This window comes from Botrytis sinoallii (assembly GCF_014898435.1).
Source record: "Botrytis sinoallii strain Bc 23 chromosome Unknown BSIN_005, whole genome shotgun sequence".
Lineage (NCBI taxonomy): Eukaryota > Fungi > Ascomycota > Leotiomycetes > Helotiales > Sclerotiniaceae > Botrytis > Botrytis sinoallii.
In genome coordinates this window covers 1,203,884-1,226,745 of record NW_024066032.1, presented here as the reverse complement: position 1 = coordinate 1,226,745, position 22,862 = coordinate 1,203,884, and the positions used below count along the sequence as shown (strand labels likewise).

General features: G+C 38.6%; 4 protein-coding genes across 4 annotated transcripts; 2 read left to right on the top strand and 2 right to left on the bottom strand.

Annotated features, from left to right (window-relative positions):
- Positions 1–8,587: 8,587 nt before the first annotated feature.
- EAF02_003515 (uncharacterized protein) lies at positions 8,588–9,140 on the top strand (the record flags this gene model as incomplete). The annotated part of the gene is made up of 2 exons (XM_038899563.1): positions 8,588–8,844; positions 8,906–9,140. The coding sequence occupies 2 exons, from the start codon at positions 8,588–8,590 to the stop codon at positions 9,138–9,140; spliced, it is 492 nt and encodes a 163-aa protein (XP_038760490.1).
- A 405-nt stretch (positions 9,141–9,545) lies between these two features.
- EAF02_003514 (uncharacterized protein) lies at positions 9,546–10,514 on the bottom strand (the record flags this gene model as incomplete). Its single annotated transcript, XM_038899562.1, has 1 exon — positions 9,546–10,514. The coding sequence occupies one exon, from the start codon at positions 10,512–10,514 to the stop codon at positions 9,546–9,548; it is 969 nt and encodes a 322-aa protein (XP_038760489.1).
- Positions 10,515–11,145: 631 nt separating this feature from the next.
- On the top strand, positions 11,146–15,038 carry EAF02_003513 (uncharacterized protein). Its single transcript, XM_038899561.1, has 4 exons — positions 11,146–11,753; positions 11,813–11,931; positions 11,982–12,875; positions 12,927–15,038. The coding sequence occupies exons 1-4, from the start codon at positions 11,289–11,291 to the stop codon at positions 14,725–14,727; spliced, it is 3,279 nt and encodes a 1,092-aa protein (XP_038760488.1). The 5' UTR covers positions 11,146–11,288; the 3' UTR covers positions 14,728–15,038.
- Positions 15,039–15,753: 715 nt separating this feature from the next.
- Positions 15,754–21,374, bottom strand: EAF02_003512 (uncharacterized protein). Its single transcript, XM_038899560.1, has 5 exons — positions 20,474–21,374; positions 20,371–20,401; positions 16,915–20,214; positions 16,729–16,862; positions 15,754–16,676 (listed from the first exon to the last, which is right to left on the bottom strand). The coding sequence occupies exons 1-5, from the start codon at positions 20,555–20,557 to the stop codon at positions 16,530–16,532; spliced, it is 3,696 nt and encodes a 1,231-aa protein (XP_038760487.1). The 5' UTR covers positions 20,558–21,374; the 3' UTR covers positions 15,754–16,529.
- Positions 21,375–22,862: the final 1,488 nt, after the last annotated feature.

Genomic DNA, 22,862 nt, shown 5'->3' with positions numbered 1-22,862 from the left:
GCAGCTTTATATCAAGAGATTGCATTTCCGATCTCCTCCACCCGCTTCCAATCCCTATACGAGTATAGTAATATATCACTATAAACTACTATAGTTTCAATAAGGATAAATACAATTACGACAATATATTCATCATTATCAATCGATTGATTAAACAAGCTATTTCGATACTCTGTTATAAATCAATTAATTCGAGAAATCAGGCCCGCTTGTACTTATACTATATATACAGATATTATAATACTTTGGAGATTATAATCTCTAATTGTAATCCTCAATTCAAATCCAAATTCTGATAAGAATTCAATAATATCTTAGAAACACAAGTCAAGCTATTTACCACTCACTATTCGCAAATTAACAGTCAAATTGAGATTTATAATCAATATCTTTAACAATGCTTGCAATTCTTTATAAACTATTATTAAAATGATTAATCTGAATTCCTATTAATAATGGACTATGCTCAATTTACACTTCCCCATAAATCATTAGGTAGTCAAATTCTATACGAGATTTTGTATAGCTATCTACCCTGCAATTCCTGGGATTGAAAACTCGACTTCACCATACCTATCAACAATTTGAATATAACCGATATTAGAAAGTATACCAAATACAATAAACTAGTATTCAATTGAGCAAAAGAAAATATCTTACATGTATAAGAAAAGATATCTCGATTGATCAATTTGTATCGCCGCTCAATCGACTTCGACATAGGAGACTATATATAACTCAATATAAAGGACTTTCCGATACAACAATCATTCAAAAAACTGGATTACCCTATTCAAGATAGATTCAAGATTATTAATCGAATCAAAGATTCCTTTCGATTGGATTTACTACTCATTATAAAAGTCCACCCCGTATTTCTATCTAATAAGCTCTACAAAACAATAAACAACCTACTTCTCAAACAAATTCTCAAACCACCACCCCCAATAAATATCATCAATAATACTGAATAGGAAATGGAGCGTATTCTAACTATAAAGAAAGTACACCGACAGTTTAAGTATAGAGTATCATGACTGAACATCGATGACGATCTTATCTGGTACCCCCGCTTCTGACTTAAAAACTGCCCCACACCACCTCTGTAACTTTTATTTATGAAATCCCACTCTGCCAGAACCCTCTATACACTTACCAGAATGGATTTGTCTTTATAAAAATGGAAAGGATAATTACAATTTCACAAATAATAATCAATATATAAATGAAAAAGATAGAAAGAACTTTTTTAATTCATTATTATAACAAAGAAAATTCTAATCACACAAAAAATTGAAAGTAATCGGATAAAGATGAAATGTTAACAAAGAAAGTCTTTTCCCCTACCTAGTAGATTTAAATTAAGCCAGAAAGAAAGCCTTTACAGATATCAACAATTACAATCAGGCGAGACACAACAATAAAGACTAAATGGTTTAAATCGAAATATTAGTTGAGTCCCTAGCTAACAGTAATAACAAGCATATATAGGATAACCATAAACTGAAAGACAAAACAATCCTTAGTTACAGTACACATGATAACAAAACCAAGTTAGTGTTCAGTTACACTCAATTGTTTACAAGCTGCCAAAAGTTTTACTTTTATTTGAGTTAGAACAAGCTGGTATTACTATTCCAATTTGTCTTTCCACACTGCAACCTTTGCTATGCAATGCTTTACGGCTTTTTGAGCAAAAGTAAAAGAAAGCATTTTTTTCGAAATACAACTCTTTAGTTCTTCCCGTATATCAAGTTATCTCAAGAATTAATTTTGCTAAAAGCTAGCAAAAGTTATAACTTATCTCTGCTATGTTACTATATTCAACAATAGCTAATCGATATTAGAGAAATATCTTATATATATCCCTGTTAGGCAAGTGCTTATATTTATACTTACTAGTTAGATAAAACAGACAGCGAGATTGATTAGACGATTATCCAGGAAATCGATAGTAGACGCTATCTCCCTTACCGGAAACACAATTGTGTATACAGCCAATACAAATCTAGCTGTTCTTCTGAACGCATTGTTTCCGCTGTGGTATCATCTTTTTTGGTAACCTTTTATTTGAAGATCCCTATTTGTCGATATCAACAAAACCAATGCTTTTGTAATAAAGTATATCGAATTTGCAACTAGATTGACTTTAACGCAAGGCCTCCAGGATGTCTTCCTCAACTATCTTGCTATCATTTTCGAGATTACGAAAATGATATACTATTGTAGTCAACTTGTCAATGAACTTCTTTTCGTAATCATCAATACGATTGATTAAAGGATTGTATTCTTTCTCCGAATTCTACCTTGGAAAACGATAGAATGGATACATTCAATAAGCATATCGAAGATTGACCCCACCCTTAAATATATTGCCTTCGATATCTATAATCGCATTTATTAAACAAGCCGACCATAAGCCGGAAACACTAAAAGAAAGCCTTACTTACATATATCTTCGTTGTCCAACCCATCTTCCTCATCATCCTCCTTCTTGCCGACAGGATTACTATCACTCCCACTGTAGCTTGACTTCTCCTTTTCCTCAATAGAACACTTGCCTCATACAACAGAAGAGGCAGATGCTTTTTTCATTACAAACTGTAAAGAAATATATCAGTAAAGTAAATGCAAAAGAAAAATAAACAACTTATTACTATATATACATCCTTCTATTGCTTCAGTTGCGCTAGTAACAACTTACTCTTACTGCTATGTTTTCTTAATAATATAAAAGGTATATTGATTATTAATCAAGGGATATAAAAAAGGTAAGTGACCAGAAAAGATTTGGAAGAGAAAGGGAAATTCGGGCAATCTATATATTTCGAAGGCTTTGTGCTGTTGCTAGGTTACAAAATAGTTTCCTTTATTTCCTATATACCTTTTTGTTGTGAAAAAAGCAAAATTTGTGTATACACTTATTTATTATATTATATTACAATGTAAACAACAATGCCTTATTGAGATTACCAATGTGTCTATAGATTAGATAATTGTGAAGCTTAAGGGCAAGCTTTTTCGAAAGGAGGGGTAGTATTACGGATCGCACCCAATCGCAGCTGCGATCGCTCACGTACACGCTTATACACGTACACGATCACGTGTATATAGCTAGTATATAGAAACACTCTACAAGCGCTTTGCTCCCAATTCTATAGTTGTAGATTCTAAGGATAAATTGTACCCTGCTCTTGCAGTTCTTCTAAGGCAAAGTGTCACAAAGATCCTTGAATATAACAATATCGAATACTCTTTTCGGGAAAATTGTTTATAAGTGATTCTTGATTTGGTTATTATTAGAGTCAATATATACAAAGCGATCTTCTGCTTTCCTATTCAATATATCGAAACGAATTGCTTTAAGATCCGGTCTGTATATAATACGAAAATTGAAACTAACCAGAAATTCAGTTTATTTAGTTTATCTTTGATTCAATATCTTTGTTGATATGAAGTATTCTAGATTCTTATAATTAATAATAATCTCGAATGGCTTTTGAGTTCTATATAATTCGGGTTTCTATTCTTTTAAGGATTTGATGATAGCTAATAGTTTTTTATTATAAATCTCGTAATTGTATTTGATAGCGTTGTATTTTAAGGAGAAGTATACAATCAAGTGTAATCGGCCCTTATCGTTATATTGAAAGAGTACTCTGCCTGCAGCCTAATCGGAAATATTTATCTTAATAATTATATAGCAATAATGATTAAATATTGTAAGAACTGGAATAAAGATAAAAGCATACTTCAGATTTTCAAAGGTATTCTTTTAATTAATAATCCAATTCCATATATTCTTTTTTTTCAATAAATGGTTTAAAGGTTTTGTGATTTTAGAAAAATTGCGAATGAAGTATTAATAAAAATTAATAAATTCTAGAAAATGTTAAAGATCTTTTAGTTTAATTAATAACTTTTATTCAAGAATAATTTTAACCTTATCAGGGTTCATCTTGATATCACCAGAAGTAATAATTAGACTGAAATATTTCGTTTTCCTTGTTTTGAATTTGTATTTATCAATATCAATTTGTAATCCAATATTAATAAGTCTTTAAACAACTTTGCGAACTTGTTTTTGATAATTTGTAACATTCTCAGAGTAAATCAAGATATTGTTTAGGTATACTGTACAATTTTTATTCAGAAGATCAAAAAAAACATAATTGATATAGTTCTGAAACGAGGCAGAAGTATTGCAAAAGCCAAAAGGCATTACCAGGGATTCGAATAAGCTGAAACAAGTTATAAAAGCAGTTTTCTATTTGTGACCTTCCGCAATTTATAGTTTATTGAATATAACGATAATATCCAATTTGATATAAACTTTAGTATAATATAAGGTATTAAAGATTTCTTTAATTAATAACAGCAAATAACGATTCTTAATAATAATATTATTCAATTTATGATAGTCCTAGCAAATTCGAATACTCCTTTTGGGCTTTGCAATTAGAAAGAGTAGAACAACCAATCGGAAGTAGGATTTGCAAATGAATCCTTTATTTAGATTATCATCGAGCTATTTGCAAACGACTTGAAGCTTGGCTGGAGATATTGGGCGATCTTTATTGTACAGGAACTCTTTGCCTAATATAATTTCAATCTTGTAATTCTAAGAGTATTGTAGTGGGAGTTTGTTAGTGAGAGAGAGTAAGAATCTAGCAAATAGATTGCGAAGCTAGGGTAGTAGCTTATTCTGAATTTCTATTGTAGATAGTACAGATCAATCAGTCTTTTCCATAAACTTCTTGATATTGTTTTCTATAATATTGCAATATAGTTAAATAGAATCGTTTGTTATTATATAATGTAACTCGCAAACTCTATCTAATTTATTCCAAATTATTTTTGTAATATAAACTTCCTAATCTTTACAGAATTGAACAAAACTATTAGCTATAAGGAACTTTATATCGTTTATTTTCTATTAGATATTTCATAAGATATTAATCGATTTTTCAAAAGGCTTCTATAGTAATAGGGGATTCAATAAGAATAAAACATTTTGGTTTCATGACAGTCTTTTGTATATCCTAAAGCCTACAATGATTTATATTGGAACTAATTTCAGGATCGGCCGGTTTGGTATCATTTTGGCATAAATCTCTGTTTTTCCGTTAATTCGATAAATATAACAGCAATTTGAGTTAAATGGTATTGGATTAGCAAGATTTATATTATAAAGGTTTCTATTAATATTCTTCTCCACAACTGAAATCAAAGGATTATATTCCAAAAGTATCGACTGGTTTTAGAATGAGAAAAAGGGAGTCTAAAGACTTTTATCGATAATTTCTTTAGTAAAAGCACAATATAGGGTTGAGATAGATTTCTTCGAAGTAGACTTCAAAATAGATTTTCTAACAAATATATATAATATTGGATTGAGCATTGTATTTACTGAGGTCAGCATATTATTACAATCGGGGATGATAGTTGTAGTAGAGTTAATTGAGCAGCAATATCTGAAGTAATATATAAATATAAACTTAAGAGTCATTATTGCCTAATTAATGATAGGGTTATGGTATTGAAGCTATGGAAGACCGAGGATCATAGGGTCCGTATCGGAAAGATTGGTAATATAGAATAAGCCAATTTCTTTATAATTATTAATCCATAGATCTAACAATATATATTGAGATAGGATATTAGAAGTTCTTTTGTTTATAAATAATAGATTACAGATAGTAGGAAAAGGATGTATAGGGATACCAAGCTTGAATATAAAGGTTCTATCTATAAACCCATATCCCGCAGCTCCATTATCTATTAAACCAATAAGTAGAATAATTATATTAAATACAAGGAAATTTCTATTGAGATTTTAAGAAATTTGCTATTCATTATTCTAAAATACAAAGGATCCCTAAACATAACCAATCTCTTAATCTACAAAAACAAACTTTTTATAAAAAACCTTGATTCGCAACTATAAATCGAGATTAGTCTTTTAATATACTTGACTAGGAAATTGAATTTCCGCTATTATCCGAATATATAAAGTCTTTAACGAATCCGCCCAGATCTCTATTATTAATAAAAACTGGAAAGGCATATCGAAATAGTATTGTAGTAATTGAAAAACAATTAGTAGATAGGAATATATTCTAATAAATAAGGTTATAAGCGTTATAATAGGGTTCGGGATTGTAATAATAATCGATAATAGGAAAACAATAAATATTCAGAATATATTGATTTATAGTAGGAGAACAATCAAGATATTGTATAATTCCTGAGTTAATATTATATTTTGTATTGTTACATTGCTTTTCTTCGTAGTTGAATTTGATATAACCAAGCTTTTTGTAATAAAAATAAAGATCAAGATTTAGATATTATTCTTTATTGTAATATAATAAGGGTCGCTAGTCTTAACAAGCAGTATTCAGTTATATAGAATTTTTAAAAAGATTAGGTGTAAATATTACAATAATAATAACAAACTTCTTTTTATTGGGTTTTTTCTAATTATTAAAGTTGATGTTTTGATTTTTGTATTGATTATCAAAATGAATCTTCTCCTTTAAGTTATTATAAATATCTTATTATCAAACTACTCACATATTAATATTAATAGCAAAAGTTTATTAGAGTAATTAACTAAAATATTAATTAATTCTTATAAAACTTTAAGTTTAAAATCAATAACTTGTTATTCAATAATTTTCTTACATTTGATAACAAGTTACTTGAATTTGGTAATAAAGTTACCAAATAAGGTCTTCTTCATTTTACATTTATTATAATCCATAAAAACTTTACATAAAAAATCTAGAATCTGGTATTACTTGTTTAATTCATGCCAAATATCTGTTACAGTATACTATCCAGAAGGCCAAAGATCAGAATTATACATATTGTCTATAATTATATCAAAATATATCTGATTATTTGTATAAATAGAGCCAGAAAGTAGATTAGTAAGAAATATGATTTTCTAAAACTTTAATTCATTTTCGTAATTACAATTAAATAGTGATTAACTATATTACAAAAAGTTTGTATACTAATCTTAACACTTTGCGATATCTTATTTATTATCATTAAACTTTTCAAAAGCAACAAAATACTTGCAATGAAATAAAGCTTGTAAATTATTATGAATAGTAATTTTCAATATCTCAATTGTATCTTTCAATTCAATAATCTTTAATTGAGTATTAATAGCTTAAATCTAAATAATAATAGTTTAAACTTGTAATAAGTTTGTAATCGATTTGATTAATTCAAATATAGCTTGAATGATAACGAAATATACAGTATTTGGATTATTGAATAGATCTATAAAAAAAAAGATATCGATTTCAACAGAATTGAAAATATAGTTTAAGAAAAGGAATTATAAAGATAAACTAAATATAAGTATTTCTAGTATAGATATTTGTTTATTTATCTTTAGTATTTTTTGAGATTCAAAATATCAGTAGTAGGATATATAATAGATTAATAATAAATATGATCAGTATAATTGGAATAAGGTATTAATGAAACTTTGGAAATAAAATAAGAAATAAAGTTGTAATAACTTATTTGAAGATAATATAAATTGTTAAGATATAGATAAAGACTTATATTATATTATAAGGATAGAAGAGTTATAGAAGAGTGAAGCCCTATTTATAGGAAATAGGGCGCGCTAGTATACTATGCCTGAGGCACGAAGGCAACTACAGATCATGTAGTTGGCGCCGTAACAACCGCCAACCATTAACCATTTTTGGTTTCATACTGTTTGCGTGTTCTGGGGAGATTCGTCTATCGATTTCATCTATCTCGCATTGCATATGTACAATTGAGTTGGTGCACTACGTATGTACGGTACAGTACAATGACTACTTTTCATGGGCCAGAGATATAAACCTCCACTTTGGCATAATCTTGGAAAGTCTATCGATAAGCTAAAAGTCCCAAAGCAAGGCCAAGTGTGGGGGGGAAGAACGAATCATGATTTCATGCCTCATCTGAGCCTGGTTATCTACTTGTACTTATGTCCCATCGGTAGTTGGTTTCTTTTAACTTTCCCCTTATCCAGTTAGCGACACGCTAAGTGAAAAAGACATGATATGATAAAAGTCTATTCCTGGCAATTATCACATCAATCTTCGGGTTTGAAAATGTCAATCATGAGATTTCAAATCTAGGAATTATCAATCCTGAATGACGTTTGGAAAAGTATACTGTAACTTAGTCAACATAATCTAGAAGTAGATTCAATAAGTACAATTTAGAGTCTTTGCAGAACTTCCAAGGAGCGATGACTACTATTAGCCCGGAAATCCTGCACATGATATAAAATGGTCTTTGGCTTCCGCTGAAAATCCTCATAGGCCCCTGATAGAAACCTCATAAATCCTCAGTATCGAACATAATTCGAAAGCATGACTGCAAGACACACCCCAGTGCCATCGGTCGGATCTTTAAGTCCAACCTTCTCGTCCACCCTCCTCGTCCGTCCACAGTATCGACAGAGAAGAGTCTTTCAGAGGTTTATGCCGACTTTCACAAAGAGTTCCATCAATTGTTAATCCGGAATAGGGAACTAAGCGATGCTAATCTCAAATTCAAAAGTGATATGTCGTATGTTCCCATTGCCGTCGAAAAGTGTCACATCGCGCTAACATCAGATAGCAATCATGAAAGAGTTCATGGAGCCACGCCCTATTCTTCCTCTGGATCTTCCGTAACCCTTACCGGCTCTGCATCCTCAACATCAAGTATCGTACCATCTTCCTCGGCCCGAGATAAATTGCAAGAAATAGCATCACTGCTTCCCGCTAGTGATGAGCCCTTTTTCGAACAATTTTCAAGCATCAAAAAATTTATGGAAGGGTTTATAACAGTATGAAATGCGTACGCAGAGAGAAACAAAAAATCTTTTCTTTGTAGTAAGACTCAAGCAGGCTTTGGAAGATGCAAAGTTTGCTTCTGAAAAGTTTATCGCAACAAAAACAATTGTACATGATATGTACCACGATGAGTTGGACCTGAAAACATTGTTCGACAAGTATGCCAGCGACATGAGAAATGGAAACGGAGATTGTGAGATTCCAGAATTGGACCTCGGACAAAGATTCCATTTAGCGGTTGTCTTCGGCCATAGATTTGGATTTGGGGCATGCTATTAGTTCTCGTCTCCTACCCACAGCCATTGAGTTCGAAATCATCTAAGCAAACGACGGATACACGGTAGAGATGAAGCAAATAGGAAAGATACAGTGGATTAGAGATCGCGATGAATGGTATGGACATAGGTGGAGGTAATAAAAATATATAATGTATAATCATAATATAATTGTATCATTCTATGGTATTCTACCCTTCTATAACAGTTCAAGTTAGCCAATGATTGAATCTTGTGAATAATCGGAATCTTGGTTGAAAATTACCCTCTAAATTGTACAAGCTCATCTTGAACACCTTCAGATAAGCATTGATGTGAAACATGCCATATGCATTCGGTGAAGTGATGGAGAAAGACTGTTTTTGAGATTCGTAGAATGATATATCGATTCAAAAAGCGTCTCTGAAATTCACTCAGGCTTCTCAGTGTTTGTGGGGCTATCTTTCGTTTCCTCCGTTTTTGTGGCAAGCGCCACTTTATTCCCTTCTGACTTGGACTTTGTGGGTGTTATAGCATCTTCCTTTTCCACAATCACACACTCTTCTTCTTCAGCTTTCCTCTCCTCTGCTTCCAGATGCTTCGAGTAATCTTTCCAAAGCTGTTCTACCGGCCTTCCACAAAGTTCAGTCCAGAATCGTTTCTCCTCGTATCGCTCAACTCTCAACTTTTCATTCACCCTTCTTACTGTACCTTTACCGAATCTCTGTTCCAGATATTCAAGAAAATAGCCGGTGTGTTGGTAACCTGCATCCCATTTCCCGGTAGCCTCTCTTTTCCAATGAGGTGGACTCAAATTGGCGTTCAATCGAACCCAATCTGCAATTCCTTCAACCAAGCCACCAGGGCAAGTGTTGAATCCATTGTATTGATAGCAATGTACCATTTCATGAGTCAACACACCCATGATCTCATGCTTCTTTCGATCCGGCTTAATTGATTCGTGCTGTATGTAATCTAGGGATAAATGTATCTCCTTGTGGTCATTGTCAAGGTCGCTACCTGTTGTATATGCCACACCTTCCATGGATCGGAGTATCAGGGTCACCGATCGAGTTGGAGTCGGAGTTGTGGTAGGACAATCAGGAGACTCATATAGTAGCGTGAGAACGCTTTGAACTGCTGTCTGTAGAGCCTCGTTCGCTATAACGGCGGTCAAGAAAGTATGCGATCCTGCATGATTGAGATCCCGCAACTCGAGGCGTAACTTGGGTAGAGGAAATTTGATAGACGGATTGGAACTGTCATCTTTATTAAGCTTTGAAGCCGGCTTTTCTTTCGAAGGAGGCATCGGTATAGGAGTTGGAGCCGGTGAGGTGCTGGAGAATTGAGGCATGAATACAGGTGGAGGAACCGGGCTGGTTGCGGGGGAAGTGGGCATTATGCGGGTGATATGTAGGGTTCAAAGGTTCAAAGGATAAGGTTTAGGACAAGGTCACTCCTTGCAAGGATCCTGTGTTGCATTGGTCTTCTTATGCGGAATTGCAATAATGAAGGTTGAATAGGTGCTGGGTGATGTCGGTAATGGAGTGAGTGATGAGTGCCGTGTTTAGTCTCCTAGCTTGACCTTGTTGATGGAGCAGAGGGATGAGCTTCTTTCAAGTTGAGGACTCAGATGCGGTAAGGAGACAGGCTGTAGATGTTTGTTGATTGATATATTGCCAAATGAGAATGGCTGAAAGGGCTTTCTTTGCTTCTTGAATAGGAATCAATATTGAGATGATAGGTTCCAAGGTTGTCAACAAGAGTATTTCCATGTCCAATGAGAGGTATAGAAATGTTCATGTCTCTTACCAATCTGACTGGCTTATCTCCTCTTGCTGGGGTCTGATCGTATTTATAATAATGGAAGCTCTGAGACTAGTCCGTGCTCCCCCTGCCCGGGCAACCATAATTTGTTTTGACGCGACAGATTTATCTCCAAAGGGAATTTTGAGAGTTACATACCAACGTACAGCATCATCGTAAGTGTCTCCAAATTTCATAGTTTCTTAATGTGAATATTGTGCTACATCATCATCTCTTCAATAACCGAATGCCATACTGTGCATAACCTCCTTTATTCTCAAAATCACTGACAGCACATCTCATCTACAGATAGGCACATATCCTGATTTGATATTTACGGTTTCTTCAACTTCACCCCACCTCAATCATGGGTGAAAAGATCACCGAAGATCAAGTAGCAAATTTGCTGGCCATACTTCGAACAGATGCTTTGATAGATTCGAAGGTCAATCAGATCAACAACATCAAATCCAGTATCAAACAACATAACGTTCCAGAACCATGCATACTTTCACTATTCGAAGCCTTGCGCATAGCAATGTCGTCGCAGCATGCCGCACTAGTCAACGCTGGGTTCTCTACCCTCAATCATCTCCTCACCAGATTGTCACGCCAGGAACCAAAATATATTGTCAAGGAAGCTGCCCGAACTCTGCCAATGATAAATGATAAGATGGGCGATCAGAGGGAGAAATATCGACAACTTGCTGCGCAATGTCTTACAACGTTCTGGAAAAATGCGCCGATGGATGTGGAAAGAATTGTGAAGAACGCAGGACTGATAGGAAAGAACTCGAGGATGAAAGAAAATTCAATGAATTGGATTGTACAGGTAAACAGATGCATTTTGGCGCGGGGTTGTTTACACTTTCTAACTATCGTATCAAATAGATGCACCAAGAGCATGGGATGGCATTCAAAAGTTTTGTAACTACACTAATGGAGCTACTCGAAGATGCCGATGGCATGGTAAGAGATACTGCGAGAAACACTGTCATCACCTTATTCCAGTAAGTCTCTTTCCATCGGCCATATTACTTTCATATTCTAATTGCCACAGAAATGCCCCCAATGGAGCCAAATCCGATCTCAAGAAGCAGTTGAAGAACTTCAACGTTCGACCAGCGATCGTATCAGCTATCACGAGTCAACTTATACAAGGAGGAGCCCCAGTAGTTGTGGAACCGGAAAGAACTGAAGTCCCTATGCGAAACCCTTTAGCTAGTAGTGCATCTGCGATGAACGTCTCAAGACCAGCAACACCAGAAGTCAGAGTTGAGCAAGTAGACCCTGCATATGTGAATACACAAAGGGAATTGGAGGAAACTTTTCAAGAAATGCATCAATGGTTTCAAGACAAGGAGTCTGAAGCAAATTGGTTTAAGAGAGAACAAAGTTGTACAAAGTTACGAAGATTGAACGCCGGAAACGCCCCAAGCGACTATCATGATGCTTTCCTTGCTGGTATCAAAAGCCTTCTGGATGGTATCTTGAAAGCTGTTAATTCATTGAGAACTAGTCTTTCAAAAGAAGGGTGTAGTGTCGTTCAAGAAATTGCTCGAACTGCTGGGCCTGGACTGGATCCTATGGTCGAAATTCTTCTACAAAACCTTATCAAACTCTGTGGTGGCACTAAAAAAATTAGTTCGCAGAACGGAAATTTGACCGTTGATATTATTATCAGCGGCGTTACCTATAATCATCGGATCATGCAGCATATCTGGCTCGCATGCCAGGACAAGAATGTTCAGCCTAGAACATATGCCACAGGCTGGCTCAAAACATTGCTTAAGAAGGAGGCGCAACACAAAAGTCACGTTGAACACAGCGGAGGCTTGGAACTGATTGAAAAATGTATAAAGAAAGGTCTAGCCGATGCCAATCCTGGTGTTCGCGAGAATATGAGATCGACCTATTGGACTTTTGCTCAGATATGGCCAGCAAGGGCTGAGTTGTAAGTGTATAAGCGTTTCTTCGCTTTCTCAATGATACTAACGAGTTTTAGGATAATCGAAGATCTAGAACCGACTCAGAGGAGACTACTAGAGAATTCTCCAGACAATCCCAATGCACCAAAGAAGGCAGCGGCAGTCAGCTCCGCGAGACCCGGCCTTGGTTTCTCCAAGAGCACTACTGGACCTCCTAGACCATCTTTGAGGGAGACTATGTTAGCGCAGAAAAAGGCACAAATGGCCACCAAGACTATTCCTACTCGTCCTGGTTCTGCGATGTCAACATTTTCTCCAACAAGGACCGTGCCAACCGCATCAGGTAAACAATCGTCTTCAGAAGTAGCTCCCACAAGACCTCATCTAGAGGCTACTGGATCTCGTGGCGGTCTTTCTGTTGCACCCATGCGACCAAGTAAATCCAAGAGACCAGAACTTGCTGCTAGACCTGCAACTGCCGGGCCGTATTCTGTAAGAAGAACTAATCAAGCCTCCAGCGAAGCAAATGCCAGCCCTTCATCCTCTACATCCGCACGACCACCAAGATCTAAAACTCCCGTTGCTACCAGCTCTCCCCAGGCTAGAAGAGCTCCAATTCCGAGACCCAACACAAGCCATTCTAGTCATCCCACGCAATCTCATCATCCAACCCAATCTACTTACACAAGCCCTGCAGCAAAAAGTACATCTGGGCGAGTCGCAACTGCTTCTCCTAGACTTGCTGCTTCTCCTCACATCAGTAGTCCTGTTAGGACAAGAACCAAATCGGTACCTGGATTACCCGGACCTGGGTCTAGTCCTTCAAGAGCAGATGAAGATTTTACAATGGTTGTTCCCACCATTACAGGATTAGAACGGATCAAATCTGAGAAACTCCCCCAGGTCTTTGACCCTTCTGAGGTGGAAGATATCAAAGCTCCTGTCAATCAGCCAATGAAGGTTTATGAAGACCCATTCTCAAGCACAGATGACACCACTATCCCAGGACCTACAGTTCCTCAATCCGTTTTAGAAGAAGTACCTGTCAATGAAGATGCTATGAACCTGTCAAGAAATGGCATTAGCGAATTTGATGGTGAAGGAGCTAAGAACCCGCCAATGTCCCCGGATAAACTCAAACAAAGCACAAAATTACTCGATAGTGGTATTTCCAAGATCAGAGCCAAATCTCTAGACGTCCACGGTTTCCGAAAACTTCAAGCCATGATCAGAGATAACAAAGCCGTATGGGGAGAAGGCAGATTCCCCGCCCTCTTGTTAGGACTTTTTGAATATCTTGAAGAACCATTAACAAATCTCTCGCCCGCAAAAGTTCAGGATGTCAAAGCACAAATACTAACCACAGTTAAACTCTTGTACAAAAATTACCGAGAGCACTTCAGACCACATATCGCGAAAGGCTTCCATTCTATTCTTGTAACTAGATCCTGCTACGATGCACGCGCCCATATTGTCAGTGGCCTCGAACTTCTCGCCGATGAGCTTGTTACACTTGCCAATCCCAAAGAGACCATCACGACCATTCTCAACTCCCTCTCCAACGAAGAAATGACATTGGAAGGATGCCGAAAATTTAGTATGGGATTACATATACTCAAGCAGACTTTAGATATCAAATCAGAAGTTGAGTTGGAAGATGCAGAAATTGATAGCATCCTGGAATTGGCAGCGAAGTGTCTTGAGAGCAAGGAGAGCGGAGTGAGACTGGATGCTGTGGTACTCTGTGTGAGTACGCATGCAAGAATCGGAGAAGCAAGATTCTGGAGTGGAATTGGTGGGAGAGTGAGTGGTGATCCAAAGAGCTTGATCACGTACTATATTGTCAAGAGGCAGAGGGAGTTGGAGGTAGGAAACTGACGGTGTGGAGGGTGACATGGAACGAAGGTCAGTGGCATAAGCTAATGTTTCATTTGGGTGAACGAAGGGAATCATGAGTAAGATCGTTGTACAATACGAAAGTCTTTTGTTTTGACTGGATATTTTTGGGATATTTTCTGGGTGGTGCGATGGATTCTATGGTGTGCAGCGAGGGAAAATGGAAGGGCGATACAAGGCGTTGTGCAGTGCACGTTACATATCAACTTTCTGGTTATTGGCAGAGGCGTAAGAGTTTGAGTCGTAGTCATAGTCATAGTACATTTATATGTTATAATCTTGTCATTTTTGTGCGCTCTCATGGCTAGCTTTCTTTGCGCATTTTGAGTGATGATCATGGATGATCTAATGACGGCTTCTATGTTTGCTAATTGTATATTCGGTTCCACCTACTTATTGCATCGCTGCTTGAATGTAGGTACTCGCTATACAGAGATCCTGTAACATTTCGAGTTCAGATCCGTATAGTTGGTTGATCAATATCTCCTTGCACATTACGAGTATGGAGTTTACAACCCCGGGTTCGCTAGGCGGGGTTCTTTGATCTTCTAATTTTCAATTTCCAAGAGCGTTATACTGGTGGAGTATGCTATGAGATAGATTGGTGGAAAGTGTATTAAAGGGTAGAAATCCAGCCGGGGATGGTTTTGTATAGCGAGAATCGAGATTTTGATTTTTCTTTTATGGAGAAGACTTGGGTATTGAGTTGATGGGGTTGATTGGTTGGCTGGTTGGCTGGTTGGGGGTTGAGAATGTAGATGTGGATGTGGATGTGGATATAGTGATGGCTAGGGAGTGAGGTGATATGATATGATATGATATAGACATAGATATATGTGGAACAGATGATGAAATGCGCGACCGAATGAATTAAAACAAGTTGATCTATCCATCATCCATCTGGAAACGAGCGCGATGATAATCCACCTACCCATTGTTCATTTCACATACGCATCCACCATCCACAACCGCACGCACACTCAAACATCCGATGTATGATATGATACAACATCAACGCAATAATCATTCCCTAAGCTAACTAACTAACCTACATACACGCATACATACATACATACATACACAACCGAACTAACCAACACCCACAACCTCCACGCATCATAGCCATTAAAACCACCACCTCACCACTCCTTACCACATCGCACCACATCGCAGTAGAAATATCAACCCCTAAATAAACCACGCTTTCGATTTAGTATCCTCCTTTCTGCGTAAGCGACGACGAACTTTCTATCTCATGATCTACCCCCAAGCTAATGCCAGAACTTTCTCTCCCTGCAGCGTCTTTTCGCGTAAAATGCACAGTACCTACTAATCATATTGCCCCCTTTTCGTGCCCCTATATGCATTCTTCAGACACATAGCCCCAGACATGAAAGCCTATCAATTAGCTCGATTTGAAGAAGAGAAAAGAGAGCTAGCAAGCAAGTATGTAGAGTTCCAGCCATTCAAATATCAAATCAAATCAATCATCAATCAAAAAACACAGAAGCAAGTGAGGCACTTAAAAAAACGCCATAAAAATGTAAATTTCTCTCTCAATAATCTCCGTTATCGATGAAAAAATCGGTCTATCATTCATTCGCTTTCCAGAACTAACGCCCCACCCATCACCTTGCTAAACATGAGTGCAAAAAAGAATATACATCTCGACGCTTTCTGCGTATCCGACGCTGAAAGCGAAACATAAGATAAGAAAAGTTAAAGGTTCCAATCATTCAGAAGTGTAAGGTCATAGAGGTTTCGTGGTAAGGTTATAAGCTTCTCTAAGCGCCAGCAAATATGTCGTAACTGTTCTCAATGACGAACTGAACAGCTTGATTCTTGGCGTGCATATCCGTCATCTCACGGTCTAAGCTGTGATCACGCATGATAGTCGGTGCAAAAACCACTGCTAGATTCTTAGGTGTCATCTGTAACGAACAATTAGTATGTCAGAAGACCAATGTATACAAATGGACATACCAAGTTCTCGCTATCTCGTTTTGCCACACGCACAAGATGGAAAATCAAAAACTCAAGACAATCACGATGCTTGGGAGGTAGCATGTTAACTGTGTTCCGCAGATGTGTGCAGCGTTCTGCGTTGTCTTCGATAGCTATAGTTGTTGTTAGCAAGTAACTTCTGTCAGAGTATGAGTTTGAACTTACAGATTGATTCTAACACTCGATCATAAACATCGAAGGTCAAAAGTGGTACAGGAAGCTTTCGGAAATATTGTTTCAAAACACTGGTAACGGCGGTGATATCGAGGTCGGGATCCGAAATATCATAGTCTTCAGTCTTGTCGAATCCTTCTTTGATAATGTTGACTTGCCCAGTACCTCCAGTTTTCCGATAGATACCCTCAACGTCCATTCCACGCAATTCAACTTCTTCAATGCAGCGAGTGACCACACTTGGAATTTGCCGACGCTCATAATCAGCTCTTTCAACAAGATCAGAACCGAACAGAGTTGAAGGACTCTCGGCGGCGAGAATGTTACCACTAGACATCGACTTTGGCATTGACTGTGATTTCTTGAATAATCCAAATCCTTGGCGAGAGGGATCATTTGATGTAGACCTGGGTAAGCTTGCCCCAGAGGCATTTGGGGCCGGAGATTGCACGTGCTCCATAGTCATGTTGTAAGGCATACCGATATTATCACCAGTCTGACCTGGCCATTGGTTTAATGGCCGTTCTTGTCCGCTGGAGAAAGCACCCTTGAAACCTTTAGTGACTCCCTTGGCAACAGTTTGGCCACCCTTCTTCCAGTTAAACTTCTTTGCTTGTCCCTTGCGGATATTGACGACATGGGGTGCTGATAACAACGTCGCTGGCTCCATGCTGGGGTCCTGTTCCATTGGGTGTGGATAGCTATTGATCGAATTATTGTAGGTAGCACTACTGCTTTCCGATGGGCGGAGGCTTGCATTATCTAAATGAACGGAAACGTTAGACTTATCCTTATTATGGTGAGTGTAGATTCCCAGACCGTTTGTTGATGGCCTTGGACTTTCCATATTGGTATTGGCCGATTTGAAGCGTTCCTGGATTTGGTGGGTAAGATCATTATTCATATCTGCAAGTTGTGCATTCTTAGACGATAATTGCTCAAACTCAACTAAAGCTCTATCACGATCGGCAATAGCTTGGTTCTTTTCTTCTAGCAATTCATCTCGCTCCTCAAAGAGTTGCTCAATTGCGCCGGACATTGACTGTTTAAGGCGATCAAGCTTTTGAACAAATTCTTTGATGGCAGAATCTTCCAGCTCAGCGATGTCAAGTGGTTGTTTCGAACCTTTGGCACGTTCCACATAGCCAGCTAGAACCTCCAATTGGCGGATCATAAGTTCCGTTTGAGAATCTAGAACCGAGACAGTCTTTCGCTTTTCGATGAGTTTTTTGTTCAGTGTTTTCAAATCTTTCTCGTTTACGAACTGTCTCTCAAGTTCTGCAACTCTTTGTTCGGAGTTGCGAAGTTGCCTTCTCAGCAAAGCCGGATCATCTCCAGGATTTGGCGAGCTTATAGAAATCGGGCTACTAATATCTCTGGGTCCGCTAGTGTCTTCTATAATTGGAGTTTTTGGCCATCGTGGTGAGTTAGGAGTACGTGCGGTTGTTTCGCTGACGCTACGACCATGACCACGGGCAGAAGTGCTTGCTTCACTGCTGGTATTTCGAACGTGGCGTACAGCATTGGAGACTCTGCGAATTATGGATTGTGAGCCTTCATCGTTGCCAAATATCCTAGCCATATCTTCATCCATGGTAAGATCACCGCCAGCACTCCACCTTGGTAAATTGGGCGATGAAGCGGTACCATTCGAGCCTGCCGATGGCGGCGCTGGGGGTGCTCTTGGAGTCATGTATGTATCACTGAGTTGTTGTTTCGGTAAAGGAGGGCGAGTTGACGAGCGATTTGGAGGTACCATATCATCTATAGGCGATTGCAACAAGGGGCCAGAGATTAATTTGCCATTCACTGTCGGAGTATGAGCTGTTCCTTCTGGAGAGGATTCCGTGGATGGAGAGGTTTCTGTTCCGGAAGACAAGCTCATTGTACTAACGTGACTTTTCACTGGTCCTGAGGCTATCTCCTTACGGGGTATTGAGACTTTGGAACTTCCAGAATTGACCCTTGAAATGGTAGAATTTTCCATGTCCTTTGGTCGTGATTCCAGTGAAGATCTGGACGTAATCTGGTCTGCTGCCATTAGAGTCCTTGGAGAGTCCATTTTTGGCATGTTGCTGTCTTTCCTGGTGGGTATGTTGGATATGGCAGATTTCGAGGAGTTGCTCTCGCTGCCAGTGTAATCCGATTGAGAATCGCTTCTCGTTGTTCCAGCCCGCTTTCCCTTTGGAACATCACCTAACCTGAACTTTTCACTAGATCCTTGTGTTTTTCCATCAGGGGCGTCAGCGGTTGGCGAGCTTGCATGTTGTAATAGAGTATCATCGCTCGTAGATGCAGATGGTTCTTTGGCAGGTGCGCCTGTGCCGTTTGCTGCTCTGCGTATGCTGTCCTTGATCTGTGCCAACTGTTCATCGGATGGTTGGTTTTTATCTTGGAATGCGATGTGCGGTGTTGACGTTGAACTCGCATCCCTCAAATCCCTTGATCGTCTCTGTGGCTGTGGTTCGGTTTGACTTCGCATATTGTCTTTCGCGCCAAAGTAATCTCGATCTGGTGCTTGGTTCTCTTTCGCCTTCTTTGTGTCCCATGATGTCGACGTAGATCTTGGTGTCAAGGATGGCGCAGGGCTTGGGTCCAGAGCGAGAGGTATGAAAAAGCTCTCCCCGTCCCCATTTCCAATCTCAGACATTTGCGATATCCCCGAATATCTATTATTTCGATACGTCGTCGTTGGAAGCGTCAATCCATCTCGGCCTGTAGTATCGGTGGAGGCTCGATGAGAGGAAGTATCATCGCGAGGTTTTCGAGAACTATTCCTAGATGAGGAATCTGTACGAGAATATGTTGGCCGCGGCCTTGGTGATAATTCTGTAGGGTTATCTGCATTGTGAGGATCCGGGATCTCACGTTCAGGGGAGAAGGCGCTTTGTGGAACGGCGTTCGGTGGTAGGGCGGGTAGTGATTTATCGACAAGCATAGGAGATTGATCGTCTTTTTTCTTCGCATTCGCAGCGGCCCTCGACTTTTTACGCCGCCTAGCCATTAGCGATTCATGACAGCTCATACAAAATATTCCTTGAGATGTGCGAGCATAACGAAGGTTTTCGATCTTACGTTTGCAGTTCCTGCATCGAAAGCATGTTGCACAAAATGCTTGGTCACCGGTGAGGATTGCGAGGTCTTCAATTTTGTTATTGCAAGCACTGCAGCTGTAAGTGCAATTATTGCAGATAAGAGACCCGTCACCCAGGAGTAACAAATTCGCATCGGAATCCAGGAGAGTTCCGCAAGTATTGCATCGGAAGCAATTTAAATGCCATCGATTGCCAGCTATAGGATCGTTAGAATTGTTAAATTTTGAGGTCGGAGGGTTCATTTGATTGATTTCTCGGATATTCAATGTACAACTCGAGGCTCAAATCAAATCAAGCAACGTAACGCATAGTAAAGAGACTGAAGAAGATCGTGGGATAGTTCACAACTTACCAAGTTCGAAGGCTTTTCCCTCCTCGAGGATCTGTGCAAAAAAAATCACTTTTAGTGGCAGATTCGTAAACACATTATGGGTGCGAGGGACGGGAACACTCACATCACCACATCCTTTACACGGATATGCCACATCGTCACCCTCCATAGGGGATTCCAGATATGTACTATTGTCTGGCGATTCCATCTTGCCAGATGTATGTGAGGAGCGAGCCTCGAAAGAAACCCTTTTAATGTCCTTCTATTTCTGCAGATACACTTCCTCCTCGAGTATCACGGACGGTGGACCCAGGCTGAACATGAATTGACAGATGCGATCCCTCGACGTTAGGTTTGTCGATTTCTAGAGTGTAAAAGCGCACGGTCTGTAGGAGATTCGAGAATTGTTTACGGAGGTATGCAAGTTCGCAAGGGGAAAAGAAGCTAGTGCGAATAGACGATCATCAAAGAAACGTTCCTGGAGCTTGATTCGCGAAGGTTGGGGGTCAATTGAGTTGGGTGGAGAAAATGAGTTGAAGGGTGGTTGTCTATGGGAGAGAACAGACAGGTGAGGTGAGAGAATAATTAGTAATACCTAGGTAGTAGTGACGGGACGAGATCGAGGGATGGATGAACTGTGAATTGTTGGAGAACGATATGAGATGAGATATACGTTGGACGAATTCACCCAAGATCAAATCAATCCACCCGTTGAAGATACCACTGATGTTGATTGAATGTAGTTGCGATTCGATCCGATTTGTGAGATTTGAGACTTCTTGTTCAGCCTGCTGTTAAATGTATTATCGATAAGTAGGTCAGTACCTGTACCTGTACCAATATAAACGTAATCTTAGTCCTTAGTCCAGCAAGTACAGAGATACTAAGGAAAGACGAAGAGGGAGACGAAGGGCTAGACTGATAGAAGAAGGTTTATGCCAAACGGTGTATCTTTCTTGCTTCACCGTGGTCGCAGGGTGAATGTGGTTGGTACATCCGTACTCTTATCAATGAGGGAAGTGGTCTAGAAATTCCCTTGGGCTCAGATCAGATGAGACAAAAATGGTCAAGGAGGCTCGAGGGAGGTAAGATTTTAGGAATCGAGGAGAAGGAAAGGCTAATGATCCTTTAGCGACCAGCATACATTCCAAAGGGGGGCAGAGCATCTACTGGTGGCAGTTCTGCGCAGCCACGTTGTTGGAATTGGAAGTGGAAGTCGTGAGATGAGACAACTCCCACAGTCTAATAAGCCTTTAGAACCAAGAGGGGATAAAATTATATAACATAAACATACAAGACCGCTCTGATTCCGAATATAGTGAATCAAGTTGAGTACCGATTGGGTACGATACAGACTCTTCGTAGGAGGAAAAACAGGCCGGAATTGACCACTAGCAAAGCCCTTGAATAAATCCTATTGTTCCATTCTAATTCAGAGAATTTAAATGTTTAAATACTTTATAATTAAAAGATTATTCAAGGATTTATTAGATATCATTAATTTTTGTATTTTTATTATCTATTGATTTATTATAGAATTTATTAGAATAATTAATTTAACCTCTTTTTTCTCCCAAGCAGAGTATAGGTAGGTAGGTAGCTACAAGAAGGATGACCATTCGAGATACCAAACACTCAGAATTTAATTACCGTTGCAGATCAAATCTGCAGGTATGGATGGAGAATATGTATCAGTTTTTATATTCGTTCCTCGGTAGGGTATTCATATTCTCCTCTCATGGCGTAAGGTACAGGAAGAATGGTCACAGTAAGGAATATCGATGTTCTTCGTATATTGACCCCAAGGAACGGGAAAGATTGAATGTCGTCTGTACTCCTCACATTCCGTCAAATATATATAACTACAACTGATTTTCGAGGCACAATAAGGACCTCCCGTTGTTCTCCAATACCGAAAAGATACAATGAATCTTCGGAACCCAGTCCATACATACAAATGACCCGACATTTCAATGTCCAACAGAGTTTGATCCGAGACCAGGAATAACCTTGGGTCGATGGAACCAAGAGAGTGTTTAGCCTACGAGATGCGATTATTCCTGCATGGTGGCACTTTTAAGGGTTTCAAATATAGACCCTCAACCAAGGAGATGTCGCGATGAACATAAGGACGGGTCACATCTTATTCGCTGATCGAAAGATGACATATAGAGAAGATGAACGTGGCGATATGAACTTCCACAACGCATCCTTTCATCTCGTGTTATTTATGCTGTAATCCATGGATCTTCCAGTATATAGCAATTTCTCCATGCTGAAGAGTGTGTTGTATTTGATGATCCAAACAGATGGTGTGTACATATAAGATGATGAGATGGAGTCCTTGTGTTCGAATGAGGATGTTGATATGTACTCGTGAAATTATAGATATACATACTAGGTAGTTATTCATTCGCCACCAATTCCCAAGCATTTTGAATAACATCGTGTTCTTCGTATTACAAGATTATCGTCATACAGCACCGCTGCCACTCAAAGCCAGGATGAGAGTA